The 15,177-nt window shown below is 42.9% G+C and overlaps 1 protein-coding gene across 5 annotated transcripts in view; it reads right to left on the bottom strand.

Annotated features, from left to right (window-relative positions):
* RNF38 (ring finger protein 38) overlaps nt 1-15,177 on the bottom strand; it is a 125,178-nt gene that overhangs the window by 39,098 nt on the left and 70,903 nt on the right. For 2 of the 5 annotated variants that reach the window (XM_083819158.1, XM_083819159.1), the window contains one exon: nt 14,033-14,103. In XM_083819158.1, the coding sequence (XP_083675284.1) occupies nt 14,033-14,103 (71 nt within the window). Of the gene's footprint in view, nt 1-8,649; nt 8,708-10,402; nt 10,661-10,898; nt 11,027-14,032; nt 14,104-15,177 lie in introns of those variants that run through there. The other 3 variants (XM_083819161.1, XM_083819160.1, XM_083819162.1) reach the window with 3 other exon arrangements.

Here is a 15,177-nt window from a genome sequence, read left to right as displayed (position 1 = left end):
GGGACTTGAGTGGGAGCCCACGGAGGGGTCATTAAGCAAGGATGTGAGGAGAAGGGGGACAGGCCGCGGTGACCAGGCACGGTCACACGCCAGCAGCCCCTCCATGCCCTCTTCTGCCTGTCCCCATTGCTCGTCCGTGCTCCCCTTCCCCTGCACACCACCTTGTCAGCTGGCATCGCTCCACCAGCCCCCTCCAGCAGCCTGGACCTCAGGTTTGCATCCTTACTGGTTGCAAAGTCCTTGTTTGCCTGCAGTTTGTTGATAACACATCAGTTAGTGCAGCTGACTGGGTTTGCTCTTAGTCTTCGCCTCTGTTAAGTTTGTCTGGCAGGTCTGAGTCTTTGCATTCAGTTCTGTTTATTGCTTCCCCCTCTTGCTTATCATCCCATTTGGCGAGGTCCTTGATCAGATCTCTCACTGCAGAAAGCACTCCCACATTCCATATACTCTTATCAATTACTGACTGACCAGATTTGGTTCTTGTAACCACCTCCCTTATCATTTTTTGGTCAAGTTTGTCTCCCAAGAGAGTTCCTTTTTATGGTTTCCCCCCCGGCACTGAAATGGTCCTTGACCAGACATACTTATATGTAGGGGCAGACACTCTCTCCTTCCCCACACAGCTAAAGAAATCACATTCAACTTCTACTAATTGTACAGAGAGAAATACGGATGTCAGAAACTACAGTTTAGGAAGAATGAGATAGACTACCCATGAAAACTGGACAAATGAACATCCCCCTGTGCCTTGTCCTACACAGGAATGCTAAACCAAAATTCAAAGGGCAAGAAAAAATAAACAGGAGAAAAAAAGTGATCATATTAACTTTCAAGGTGACAAATGAAAAGCTCATAGGCTTTATACAAAAAGCTTGACATTCCCTTTAAATATTCCCTCCAATTTCTAGATCTAAACAAATCTAGAAAGCAACTACTAAAAAGAAACAAATACATACAATAAACTTAAATTTAAGAGTAATGTACCAGAACTGGCAAAAGGGTTATGGATTACGAACAGATTATTTCTAAGGCCAATTGCTATGCTTTTTCCAAGACAAAATAAACAACGATTATCCAGTTGGACATGGGGCTGCATCACAAAGGAGTTGTCTGCAATTTGCCAGCAGAATCATATTGGGTTGACACACAGCTTTTATTGGCAAAAGCTCTTTACGAAACTTTAGCTGACGGAATCAACATCAGCAATGACAATCTCTTTCCAGAGTAATTGCGTTTGCCCAATGAATTTTGCTGGCTTAGTTGTGTTTTTTAAGATATTTTTTTTAAACTGCTTTTAACTAATGTGCTAGTTCAGCTATATCACAAAACACTTTTTGCAGTGTTAACTTCCTCTGTTTTGCAGTGTTAACTTCTGAATTCAAATCTTCTGCTCCAACCCACCAATTTTATACCACCATTTCACCTGTTCACATGAGTAATAAAATACCTGGAACATACACCATAACTCCTCAGACAGGACCTAGAAAATTTTATAACCACTGACAATGAAAACATTCAGGTGAAAAATAAGAATTTAACAGTAGCGTCCACACTTTGCATCCTCCAAGTACCAAATTCAAACCCCAGATTCCAAACATTCAAAACAACTGTTTTAAACACTGCATCATAAGAACCTAAGTCCTATTCGGACTTTAATAAGCGACCAACAGACAACTTGGAAAAATGGCTGGCTGAGCATATTCAAGACTTCCCGATGAAGGAACCCTTCAATAACATGAATATGGTCTAACGAAAACTTGGTGAAGAAATACAGGCATTCCCAAACCTGAGCTGGCTCAAGTGAGTCAGGTAGCTGGAAAGAAGCCCAGAATTAAGCAGTTGTTGGGGTAGGTCCAGAAGTCTTAAGAGAAAATACCTGTAGCATAGAGCTCCCCAGTACAAAACAGAGGGAGGGAGGCACTGAGAGAGTCCAGTGAAAAGCCAGATGGATGAAGAATGATCTGGAGCACCTCTATTAGGAAAGGCTGAGAGAGATGGGACCACTCAGCCTGGAGAAGAGGATCACGAGGGACCTCATCAGTGTGTACAAGTACCTGAAGGGAAGGTGTCCAGAACATGGAGCCAGGCTCTTGTCAGTGGTGCCCAGTAAGGGGACAAAGGCAGTGGGCACAGACTGGAGCACAGGAGGTTCTGTGCAAACATCAGGAAGCACTTCTGTGCCGTGTGGGTGACCAAGCACTGGCACATGCTGCCCAGAGAGCTTGTGAAGTATCCTTCCTTGGAGATCTTCAAAACCCACCCGGAGATGGTCCTGGACAGCCTGCTCTGTGTGACCCTGCTTGAGCAGGGGGCTGGACCAGATGGTATCCAGAGGTCCCTTCCAACTACAACCATTCTGTGAATCTGAGACAACACAGATCAAAGCAGTAACTGATCTTCACTGCATGCTGCACACTAGGCTTTTAGTAGTGTTTTCCTGTGAATGCAGCAAAAAGCAACTCAACTAATACCTTGGTGTAGAGGTCTGGAGAAGTATTCCTGCGAATATATACAGTTTACCACTGAACACCATGTATGTGTCAGAGTATTTAAAATGGGATACTTTTTGCCACTGCACTTCAGAAGGGACTCTCGAGATTTAAGAAAATTGGTGGTATGTAACCAGTACTTGAGATGAAAATTTCAGGAGTGATCAAGAAACACTAATACCCATTTCTATGGTTACAGAAGAAAAAAAAATAGTTCAGAAGAAAACCCCTTATGGCCTCCTCTCTGTGGGATTAGGAAAGAAACACTATATTTTAATTCTTAGAGACAGAAGAGTCCCTAGAAAGCACATCATTCTGAAAGGAAGCCTACATTTCCTCCGAACTTGCTTTTGAAATATCACCATTGGATAAGAAAAAAAATTAGTAATGACAGCTTAAAAATGGAAACCGATCTACAATGTTAGGTTGCCAATATAAAATTTGCTGTGGCAGGTTTACATACATCAGATTTCTGTGACTTAATTAGCCCTGTTGATAATGAAATAGGGAAATATTACACAGTATCTACTAAAAAGAATACAATTTGTAAAGTGGGATTAACATTATTAAATGCAGTACAAAGAGGATGCAAGTCCACTTTTTTTCAGTGTTTCAAAACCATGATGGTATTTATCAGCTAGACTGTGCATCTAACAACTGTACTAAGAACGCTTCCCAGTGATCTTTCTGGGCCATCCATAATTCGTTCATGGTTAATAGGATGAATTTGTATGTACTGACAATGAACACAATGGCTACTGTTGTTCTTCAGCTACCAGAAATGACAATGAACCCCTAAATGCAAAGTGTTCCTGCAACAGATTGGGGGCACGCAAATAAGATCTGCAAAAGATCGGAGGAATGCAAACCACATATGGATACCGTAAAACACATTCCACAAAGTGCAACACTTAATTTTACTTACGATTAAAACACATTAACCTGAATATTGAATATGTGGTTTATTCAACGGCAGGCTGACAGGCTCCATAAACATTTCCAGGGGTTCCTTTGTAGTACTTCCCTCTCTGAAATGCAATTCTCACTTAACTGTGTTTTTAGGAGACACATAAAAAAAAACAATTATCAGACAGCTAAGCCTAAACTGCCTAAGGTTCACACAGGAAATAATATTTTAAACAGCCTGAAGAATTTGCCAGTTTCTTATACCAAACCCGGGAATGTTTATTTGCTGCATGAGAATTTAAAAGGCACACAAAAGAACAATAAAAGTTTTAAAAAAACTTAGCATCATATTTAGCACACTGCATCATCCTCAGCATCAAGAAGAAAAGCAGCAAATTGTGTTTAGAAAGACTACACATTCCATTATTTCCCTGTTCTATTGCTTATACAAAAAGGACAGCTATACTAAGATGCAACACATAAATCACATCTGAAGCATCTCCTTTTCTAATGCTGAAGCAGCCTCTAAGAATTAAGGAAACACACAGCCATTACGAAGTTCTTCAATCTGAATTTCAATAGTATTTGCTACTGCAAATGCTGATATTGCATGCAATACTTGCTGCATGCAAACAAAACGAAATATTTCTTTTTAATTCAAAATTCATATTTTCACATTCAAAATTGAAAATATTTTGCAATCATTTATCACATAAATGAATTAAAGCAAATTCAGTAATTCTAAATAAATCAAATAAGGTAAATATTATTTATCGTATTTCATCAAGGTGTTTTTTTTTTTTTTTCCTGAATAGGGACCCCTACCTCATGAAATCTAAAAATGATAGTTCTCTTCGGCGTTTTCATAAATGACTTGGATGCAGGACCTGAAGGTATACTTCAGATAAGTTTGTGGACGACACTACATTGGGAGGAGCTGTCGACTCCCTCGAGGGTGGAGAAGCCTTGCAGAGATCTTGACAAAACAGAGAGCTGGGCAGTCACCAACAATAAGAAGTTTAACAAGAGCAAGTGCTGGATGCTGTGCCTGGAATGGGGCAACCCTGGATATATGTAGAGAGCAGGGGATGAGAGGCTGGAGGACATGGCCCTGCAGAAAGGGATCTGGGGTTCTGCTTGATGGCAAGCTGAACATGTGTCAGCAGCGTGCCCCGGCAGCCAAAAGGGCCAGCTGTACCCTGGGGTGCATCAGGCACAGCATTGCTGGCTGGCTGAGGCAGGGGATTGTCCCGCTCTGCTCTGCGCTGGTGCGGCCTTATCTCAAGTGCTGTGTGCAGGTTTGGGTGCCACAGTATAAGGAGGACATAAACCTATCAGAGAGTGTCCAAAGGAGGGCTACAATCATGGTGAAGGGTCTGAAGGGCAAGATGTACAAGGAGCAACTGGGGTCCCTGGGTTTGTTCAGCCCAGAGCAATGAAGGGGAGTGGAGGGGCAGGCGCTGAGCTCTGCTCTCTGGGGACAGCGACAGGACCCGAGGGAACGGCATGGGGCTGGGACAGGGGAGGGTCAGGCTGGGGGTTAGGGAAAGGTTCTGCACCCGGAGGGTGGTCGGGCACTGGGACAGGCTGCCAGGTCACGGCACTGAGCCTGCCGGAGTTCAGGAAGAATTTGGACAGTGCTCTCAGACACATGGGCTGATTTTGGGTGGTCCTGTGTGGAGCCAGGAGTTGGACATGATGATCCTTGTGGGTCCCTTCCAACTCAGATATTCTTTGAGTCTGAGAGAGTTATTTCCATATCAAAGTCATCTCTACAAATAGTTTTTTGCATGTACTCGCTATTGACATTTTCATTTAGATGTGTGAAACTACCGTACAGGTATGTCACCAGAGACAGTAGACTGTTTGGAAACAATCACTCTTTGCAGATAAAGTATTTTTCCCCACACTAACCCTTATACATATATGTACAAAAGCACATGTACGGAGACATTAAATGCAAAATGTGTAAGTGGCTAAGCTAGCATTTCAGCACTGGAGACTGAAATGTCTTACGAAGATAAACAAATGTTAGAAGCTTACCATGTTTTCTTTCTATGTTAAAGAAAATCCAAACACTGAACTCAAGCATACTGCTACCTAAGCACCTACACTGTTTTTTACAGAGGCACGAGCCAATTTTTGACACATTAATACTTTTTAAATGGAACTTAACATACATGATTTAAATTAATCCTCACCAAATGTCAACCCCCAGAAGATTACACTCACACTGATAGAAATGTATTTTATACTAGTATACTAGTCCTTACTACAGCAGGCACAAAGGTAAGTCAGGAACACAATTCTGGTGCTGGATTTGCTATCAAAAATATTACAAAACACCTCAGTGCCTATTGTGGTAGAGCATTTTCATACCTGGTTGCCTTCACCAGCTTCGCATGTAGTCACAATGTTTTGCTGTGTTAGCAAAAGATGCACGTCTCTGTCCAGCCTTCCATACAACTAGAAATTTCTTGTTGTGTTAATGTGTTATTATGCATTCTCAGAACCTGCGCGAATTGAGAGTCTAATTTCTTCAGCAACATACCAAAGTTTACTCTTTACACTCTTCTACTCATTGCATGTTGCTGGAAATGTGAAGGCTAAACAAATACTCCTAACCCATTTCAGAAACCAAGGAAAGAATCCACAAAACAACCAACCTACCCAACTAGCAGGACTAAACTGCGATGCAAACAGAAAGTTCTTCAGTATACTGCATCTTCCGCACCCTGGTATTAGTATAAAAAATGTCTGTCATCAGACCAAAAAAGAGTTGCATTTAAACACAGGCCTGCAAGTTTACAGAGTGCCAAGATACTTAATGCTAAGAAAAGGCACTCTAGGTTCTACCTTCTCCAACCTTTTTCCTCTCTGAGGTGATCCCACAGAACCGAGTGAGAATACGTGCCCCAAACGGCATGCAGTACAACTGCAACACGGTAGAATACAGAGCTGACTACATCGTGCTCTCCACTACCAAGGCATCAGGGCTCCTCTCACATGGCATTTTGGTTCTCTACTTCTCCCAATTCTGACACTTTGTTCCTTCCTTCTAGGAACACATGAGGAATCTTCTATCTCTCACATGAGGACGTTTTCACAGCTGAAACAAATATAAAGGCATTACTTCATCATTCACACAGTCCAGGACAAGCAAACTCTCTGCATCATCTACAAATGCTGGAACACAATGGCAGGCCCACTGAACGTGACATTACAGATGGCATCCTGTTAACTAACTTGTTAAAGCTATGCCCATATCAGACACTTCCTTAAGCCTACATAAGCCATTCAATTTTTACTAACAGCTTATGTAAGTTAATATAATGTTTAATATAATAGCTTTGGAAAAAAAAAAAATTCCCTTTGCCATCAAGCTGAGTTTTAAGCACAACTTTTACCCTCTGTAGTTTCAAAAACTTCATTTGTGTGTGTGTCAGACTCACCACAAGTCCTCTGAACATACTAACTGTTGCAAAAGCAGCTGATTCCTCTACCCATACGAAAAATGCACAGCAGGAGGCCGTCATCTTGCATATGTCATCTATACATATATATAACCCTTACAGGGATATAATGGATAGCACACTTACTCTTCTTAATTTACACAACAAACTATGGTGGATAGCAAAACCAGGAAATAATATATATTTTCTGCTCACTGAGTTAACCTGAAAGAGAAATATAATAAAACATTGCAGGTTCTCAGCTTCAGGAAACAGTTTATAATTGTCTACATATTTTCTCTTCATTTCCTTTAAAGAATAGGAATCATTTTCAGGCAAAGTTAGAGTAACTTTTGTTAAAACAAACAAACTAATGAAACAGATGATATGTATCAGAGGGTGTGTTGAAGAAAGAAAGCCTCACTCCACCAAATGCACTCAAATAAGCATGGTTTGCAGAATCACTTCTTGACCCCCACCCCTATTTTCCTAAGGAAAAAAAAGGACAAAGTGTGTAAGAAACTCACTGAGATCTGTACTTCTCTCTTATACTGTCCTAAGCCCTACTCTATACTGAAAAATGCCCAAATACATAACCGGTCTTGCCAGACTGTGCGTTCACATCTGAATGCTTCTCTTAAATCCATACTCATCCACTTAGTACTTTGCCATTTGTCTCCACAAGTTCCTCCCGCATTACTTAAAAAGAATAGCTATTCTTACTGACTCCAACCTCTACATCACCACTCTTGTTTTATATTCAGTCCAGATGTTTTGCCAACAGATACACACACAGGACACCAAAACAAAACGCCCCCCCTTCAGCATTTAGTGTCAAAGTAGTTTTAAATGTGTCTTCACAACTGGTTTCTAAGAATCAGATTTTAAAAGTGCAGCTCAACAAAAATATTCATCACGCTACATTTTTTTAAAGGAAATCACCTGTGCAAGGAAGAAAAATTCTCAGAAAGAAGGCTATTTCCTAAAGCTTTGATGAAGGCTTCCAGACAGACCCCCTGCTTAGCAGCAACATAAGTTGTACTACCCTTGCTGCAACGTGAAAGAAAAAAATGGGTAATTCTATCAAAGAATGAACAGATTTGGCAAAGACAGACACAAGGCTATCAGTAGGAGGCTCTGGAGAGGATACAGGTGAGTTCAAGCCACTGGTGAGTTTGCCTAGGACAGAGGCATCAAGAGATCTCAGTGATAGGAAAATACTGTAAGACTCACCAGACTAAAGGGCTCCTTAAACAGAAAGCAAATAAAATTTAGGATGTGTAGCAGTGCTCATATGAAGAAGCACAGCACTTTTTTTTTCCTTTCTTTTTTTTTTAAAAAAAAAAACACACAAAAAACAAACAAACACTGTGTGATTGTAGTGACAAATACAAAAGGCAAAGTTATCAGAAGTGAACCAAGAGGTAAAAATCTCCAGGACAGCAACTCTGGAAAGCCTGTTTTTCTGCAAGGGGAGAGCAAGTGGTGATAGAGAGCAAAGCCACCAGTCTTTATACAGCTGGAAAGCCTGTTGAAGGTACCTGGCGAGGCAGCTCTATGCTACTTAACTATTTTTCTACCAAGAGAGGAACAGTTCCAAAGCGATCCAGACAAACTGGTCAGACAGCAATCAGCAAAACACTTAAGGTGCAATAGAGCTTCCTTTCTTCTCCCTCCCACTGCTTTTCACTAGCAGCTGCTGTTAGCGTTTTGTTGCAGTTGAAGACAAAAAAAAGCCCTAGCTTTAGGCGTTCTGACCATCAGATATCAGTAGAGGGCACCAAAGAGCAAAGGAAGGTTACCTGATTTTTCAAGAGGACTAATCCCACGCGAAGCCAGAGCAAGAACCACGAAAGTCTTCCTTTTAAATCAGAGAAGACCTAGGCAAGTTTCGTCCACAACAGAATTTAAACATGCTGTAATGAATTATTCAACTTGCTACACAAACGTACACAGAGAAGAAAAGCAAAAGCTACATTTCAGCACGAACTGGTTGTCAAGTCTCTTCACAGATGTTTCAAGAATCAGTGCCTCAACAATCAAACTCAACTCTCCAACTCTCCTAAATAGGAAGAAATTTCATATTCCATCTGTGCCCTCACTCCTACCTTTCATGTTCCTCTTTGGGGTGCAGAGGAAGAGCTCCTGACAAAGGTTAAATTAAAGACCTTTAGGAGGGAGTCTAAGACTCGCTCCATACAAATCCCCATTAAATGCACTAGCAGTTTAGCCCGTATTGTTTCCATGGACAAACATGTAAGATGGTTTTGAAAAGCAATAAGACTACCGCTTAAGTTTCAATTTGCTTTTCAATAGTAGTCTTGAAGAACTCTCTTGTATTCACAACTCTACAAGTTTTGTACTACTCTTGAATTAGAATATAGAAATTATTTAATTCTCAAAAACTTTCTACTGGAGCTGAACAGGTAACTTTGTCAATAGCAATCAATTTAAACCATTATCTCCTATAACAACTTGAATAAACCATGTTGAAAAAATCCATGCGGATAAGCTTATGCATAAATTTCACAAATCACACCTGTACCAGCCCTGATATCCGTTTCTGAGACAAATCCATACCTCCCAGAAAAAGTAAAGACAATTACACACTATGACTCCCCTGCCACTTCAAGTGCAAAGCAAGGACGGTTAAACTCGTAACTTCAATTTCAGATTTATCACACCTTTTGTTTAAGCAAAATACAAACCAAAACAACCCAGAAAGCAAATTGCAGAAAAAATGCGTACGTAGATCAAAATTTAGAGTGTGCTGAAAGTCAGGGAGATGGCAAGGTCAGTTTCCCATAGGAAAATCTTGAGATCCCTAACTTACGAACCCCGCTATTTTCCTTCTTGCAAGTACCTGTATTGACACGTACTATTTGCTGGTAACAAGCCCATGGAAACCTTCAACACATTGTTATACTATGTACGTGTTCGTTTTTTCTTCCAGGGTTTGGTGATTAAGGAAGACAAACATTACTGACTTCCACCAGCCGTTAAACTTGCCACGGCACCACCTCGTTGGCTCTCCTGTCTCACGCTTGATCCTCTGAATGACCGCGCACCCCCCTCCGCTCTCTAACTGCTCCACAAACGGATTTTTTTCCACTTTCTCAGAACAGCAAATCTCTACTGCCTCAGCTGCAATCCTGCCTTGAAAAAGAAGGTTTGCATTTTTCATTCTTTTAGTGCTGCAGAGCAATTATGGAAGCTGCTGGGCCAGCAAATAACAAAATCCCTAGGAGTGGGTACGGAGCATATATTTGGCAACTGCACCCAGAGCTGTTTTCTTAGCAGACAGCATGTAAGAACAAGCATGTAAGCACAGACACCTCATCACGGAGAAACACCAAAATAAGGCAGACTATTAGCGCACGTGCCCACCTTACCGTTCCCATTTCCATCACCGCCTGGTCCAAGAACTTACCGAAACGTACGTTTTGTTCCAAAGACCACCCCCCAAAAACCCCTTTCAGCGTGCAAGCGCTATACGCGGTCGTTAAGTTTCTGAGCCGGACGAAGCTGCGCGGAAGAGGCAAACGAGTTACTTACGCTAAAGGACCGCGACCTAAAGCGAGCGTCTGCAGGAAAACACCTCAGCGTGCGATCGGTCTCAGGCTGTGCCTCTCACGGAAGCGGCGCGGGCCTCTCTGCTCTGAGGATAAAGAAGCCCCCCCTCACGGTACACAGGCACCAGGGCCGGGCAGCGGGCTCGACACCGCTCCGCCGCAGCCCCGAGCGACGCGCTGTCAGCCCCCGCCGCCCCCCTTCCCCTCTCCCAGCCCCTCCGAGGCGACGCCGGACCGCGGACAGCGGAGGCGCCCCAAACCCTCCACCGGGGCTCAGGCAGGGGAGCGCAGCCACCTGCCGCCTCACGGTCCCCCCGGTGCCCGCACCGCCGTGCCGAACCCCGCGAGGGCCCGGCAGCGCTGCCGTCCCACGTAGCGGAGGTGCCGCGGAGGCCGGCCGGGCCCAGCGCCGCCGACCCCTTTACCGCGGCCGACGCCACGGCCCCGCCCCCCCCCCCCCCCCCCCCGCCCGCCGGTACCTGCGGCCGCCCCCCCCCGCGGCCCCCCGCCACCGCCTCCGCCGGCCGCCATCTTCCGCCCCCCGCCGGACGCTCGCCGGAACACGGTGACGTCACGCCCCCCGCGCGGGAGGGGGCGGGGCGGAGGGCGGTGGCCACGCTCCCTCCCTCTCCCCGCGCGCGGCGCCCTTTGTTTGGCACCCGCCCGCCGGCAGGCACCGGGCCACGCCCCCCCCCCCCACACCCCGGAGAGGCCACGCCCCCCCCTCCGCCGGGCGAGGCCCCGCCCCGCCTCCCCTGCTCCCTCCCCCCTCCCCCTCCGAAAATCGGGTACACCACAGGGAAGGAGGGTGCCCCGCTCCGCACCGGCGCGTCACGAAACGAATAAAGAAATAAAGAGAACAAAACCGGTTATCAACGAAATTCCCGCTTGGAGCTCACAGCCAGTTCACAACCGACACGGAAATATATGCCCGTGTGGAACAGAAAAGCAGGGAGCGGTAGGGAACTGCTGCGGTACTCCGGTATCGCAACCAACCGCCTTTAGGAAGAGCTACTTACGCTTAAACAAAACACAAAACCAAAACATAACGCAACTCCTCAAAAAGCAAATAAGCAGAACATGAGGCATTCCTTTAGCCTATATCCCCCCCCCCCGGTGCTGTTAACTAGGCATTAGTGCTCCACCTCCTCCTTTAAAATAGAAGCACAGCGTTCACTGGCACGTCACAGGAACAAAAAGCACAGGTGTCCGCTCAGGATTTTTTTTCCAAACACGTGGCCATCGTAATCAAGGTATCAACTAGAACTTCCCATAAAATGCGAGAGAAGCAGCTTCGTGTACTCTCACAGAAAACCCGAAGCTCCTACCCCAGAGAACTGGCACCAGAGGGAGAACACATTTCCCTGGAATTCACCCCAAACTGATTCCTTCTGCTTTTATACTTGTTCCACCTCAGTGGGCCTTTACAGCGTGGAATTCTCTTCTGGTGTAGAATCAATACCAATGTGAAACATGCTTTTCACCCACCATCCTTAAAGTTGTAATATTAATAATAAAAAAAAAAAAACAACGTTCTGCCCTAATTCCTCTATCAATATGGAGGCAGATGCTATGCCAATCGACTCAAAAGATCATACGTGCGCTCTTCTGAATCTCAAGCCAGGTAAGCTGCCACCCCTTCCATTCCCACCCCTTAAACCTGTGAATTACCTAACAGAATTTCCAACAAGCCTTAAAACAGCTTTAATTACCCTGATATGACTGTCTTCCCTCAGTTTTCTTTCAATCCAACATCTAGAGTGTGTTCCTCCGCATAATGACAGAAAAGGAAGAATGCTAAAAGAGAGTGCCAGTCTGAAAGGAAATTTCCACCACCTGCTTCTCACCCAAGAATATTGCAGGAACGGAGAGCACTAGGACCAAAAGAAAGCTGTGAATACAATGCAGGTAAAAGGAACTAACACTTTCCTGTGCTGTTTTCCCCAGGTAGCACCACCAGGTGTGGACAACTGCTAACTGCGCAAGGAAACATTAAACAAAATCTTCTGCCCTTTATACTATTTTTTTTTCCTCTTCCACATTTTTCCCACTTCTGATCTATCATGTAAAAGCGACCTTCAGCTTTATCTCTCCAAAGTGGAAGGACAGCAAAGACTTTTACTTGCTGTGAGCAAGCACAGCAGAAAGTGATGTTGGAACTCTGTCTTTAAGCATCTTCAAAAATAGCTCCAACACCACAAGAAATAAAAAACAATAATAAAAAAGGGAGTTTAGCTGTTTTTGTTTGGTTGGTTTTTTGATCTACAGAGAATATTTTCAGACATTGGAAACAAAGTAGAGAAAATATCTCTGTTAGAGTTTCACAATTCATGACCAGCTAATCAACAGGAAACAAAGTAATTTTCCCATATTGTGGATAGCATGTTTGTCCAGTATCTGTATGTTAAACCAAGCCCCAAATATAGCATGCTCCCTGAAAACAAACACATTTTTAAAAAGAGGGAGAGGGGAAAAAAGAAAAAAAAAAAAGCAGTACAGCAGTAAAAGAAACTTGCAGTGAGAACAAATCCAGTGCTGGGATGAGCTGGAATAACTATAAAATTGACCTATTCCAGGATTTTAAAATACAAGGGGTTTTGCATTTATCAAGGCACTAAGATGCAGATCTCATTTCTAAGAATGATCTTTAAAATTTGACTAATATATGCCCTTTTCCAGCCACGTCAAGCCAAAAAGTAAGCTTACGATCAAGTGTCATACTTGCAAACAATGTAGTACCTGTTATATGTTGAATGAATGTTTATCAATTTGCTTAATTACTCTAAAATCTTAAGTACTCTAAAATCTCTTAGGGACAGTTGAAGTTAAAATCTCTTAATTACTTAAGGACAGTTGAAGTCTAGGGTAAACCCATCAACAATACCGGTAACTTGAAGGAAAGTCTCACAAGCAGTTCAGTGTGAAAACTCTTCTCTTCTGTATGCCAGCCTGACGCTACTGATCCAAGTAACATTGAACGTTTAACAACCAGTGTGCTACCAACTGCGAGCCAATCTGAGAATGTGATTTCTTGTCAAAAATGACTAGGAAGACACTTATATGTTACTGGAGAGGTTGGTGTTTTAAGACTGCACTACTGAGTGAGTTTCCTACGTGTAAAACCTGAAGTTCCCAATAGCAGTACAGGAAAATACAGCCATCGCAAAACAAAACAAAACAAAACACACAAAAAAAGAAAAAAAGACCCCCCCCCCCCAAAAAAAAAAAACACCAACAAAAAAAGCTTGAACACCTTGAACACTTAGCTAGTCTACAACTTCTGAAGCAACAGTAGTAAGACATCCTACCTTACCTAACCGTTAGCAGCAACATTGCTTTATTAACTGAGAGCATCAATATGGCAAACCACCACTGTTTACCACGGGAATGCAAGGAAAAAGAAAAATATTGTACAACATAAATTTCTCCTTCATTTACTAAGAGATTGTCCTGAATAAAGTATATTTCTTTACATGCCAAAGAGTTCAAAGACTAATTTTTAAAATTGACTTCTACGCCTGCATAACAAACAGTTTTTACATAGTAAAAGCAATACATAAATATATATATATATATATGCATCTTTTGAAGGAAAAATTTATGTATGCCTCACCTTATCACTGTCATCGCTGCAAATGTGATCTTGATGGATTGACTGGCATTGAAAGGAAGTACCAATGCTACCTACAAAAGAAGTTGGGGAAAAATTGTTAAAGTGATAACCCAATTCCTGTGAATGCTAAAAGTAAAGACAAATGTACCAGCCAGATTTTTTTTTCCACACACAGAAGAGAGATTTAGTTGCCGAAGAGTTATGTCTGACAAGTCATACATTTAAATCTGATCCTGGAATAAGCATCAGAGATGCATTTTGCACAATGTGCCAGCAATATCTCCACGCAGATTTTTTCCAAATATTTAAACAGAACAAAATTAGAACTAACTACTTCATCAATCCAAGGCAAACATATGCAGCAAAGTACATATACACAGACACAAACAGAGAGAAGCTACACGCTCCACATTAAGGTGGTGCAGTCCTGCCCCATATCTTTTACTACAGAAAATTTTCAGCACCCTGGTTAGCCACAAAACAAGTCTCTCTCCAATGGTATGTTAGGAATAAGAGTGAGCGGAAAGATCCAAGGTCAAAGCAGAAAAGCTTTGCTTTGTTGTTATCAGTCTTGTCCATAGCGGAGTTTCTGCCTTAAGGTTTTTCAACAGGTTTCTTTATGCCACATTCTCTTATGGGGTACAGCACACCTCTGCAAAGACTCACCTGGTCATGGGACTTCTGTCTAAGGAGAGAACCAAACTGAAGTTTGATCGTATCCACACAGATTCTCAAACTTCTTAGATTTACAAAACAGACTTACAAAACCCCTACATTGTACAGATTTATTTCGCATGTTTTTTCCTTGCTTAGAAACTACAAGAGTGGAGTAACAGCTATTGTTGGTTTTATACTGCCAAAGGCGAAAAAAAAAAAGTTTTTTATTCTGCCATAAGCAGAAATGACGGTCAGTTAATGTAAGCCCCTTAAAGCCCTGTGACTGGGTGAGGGAATGTTTGTCCCTCCTTATTGCCATCGCTGCCTCAGATAAGACTCAACGTATTTAGCATTAAAATTGCATTTGCCCACTGACTTCTGAAATAGAAAGTAAAGAACGGGAGAGAGGGAAAACGAGTTTCCTTCCCCTCCACTGAGCTGTAGGCGTGCTGCAGCCAGAGTAGACGTTCCTGAAGGAGCCACTGCTG

This window comes from Anser anser, assembly GCF_964211835.1.
Source record: "Anser anser genome assembly, chromosome: Z".
In the NCBI taxonomy this organism is placed as follows: domain Eukaryota; kingdom Metazoa; phylum Chordata; class Aves; order Anseriformes; family Anatidae; genus Anser; species Anser anser.
This window is presented reverse-complemented; position numbering and strand designations above follow the sequence as displayed.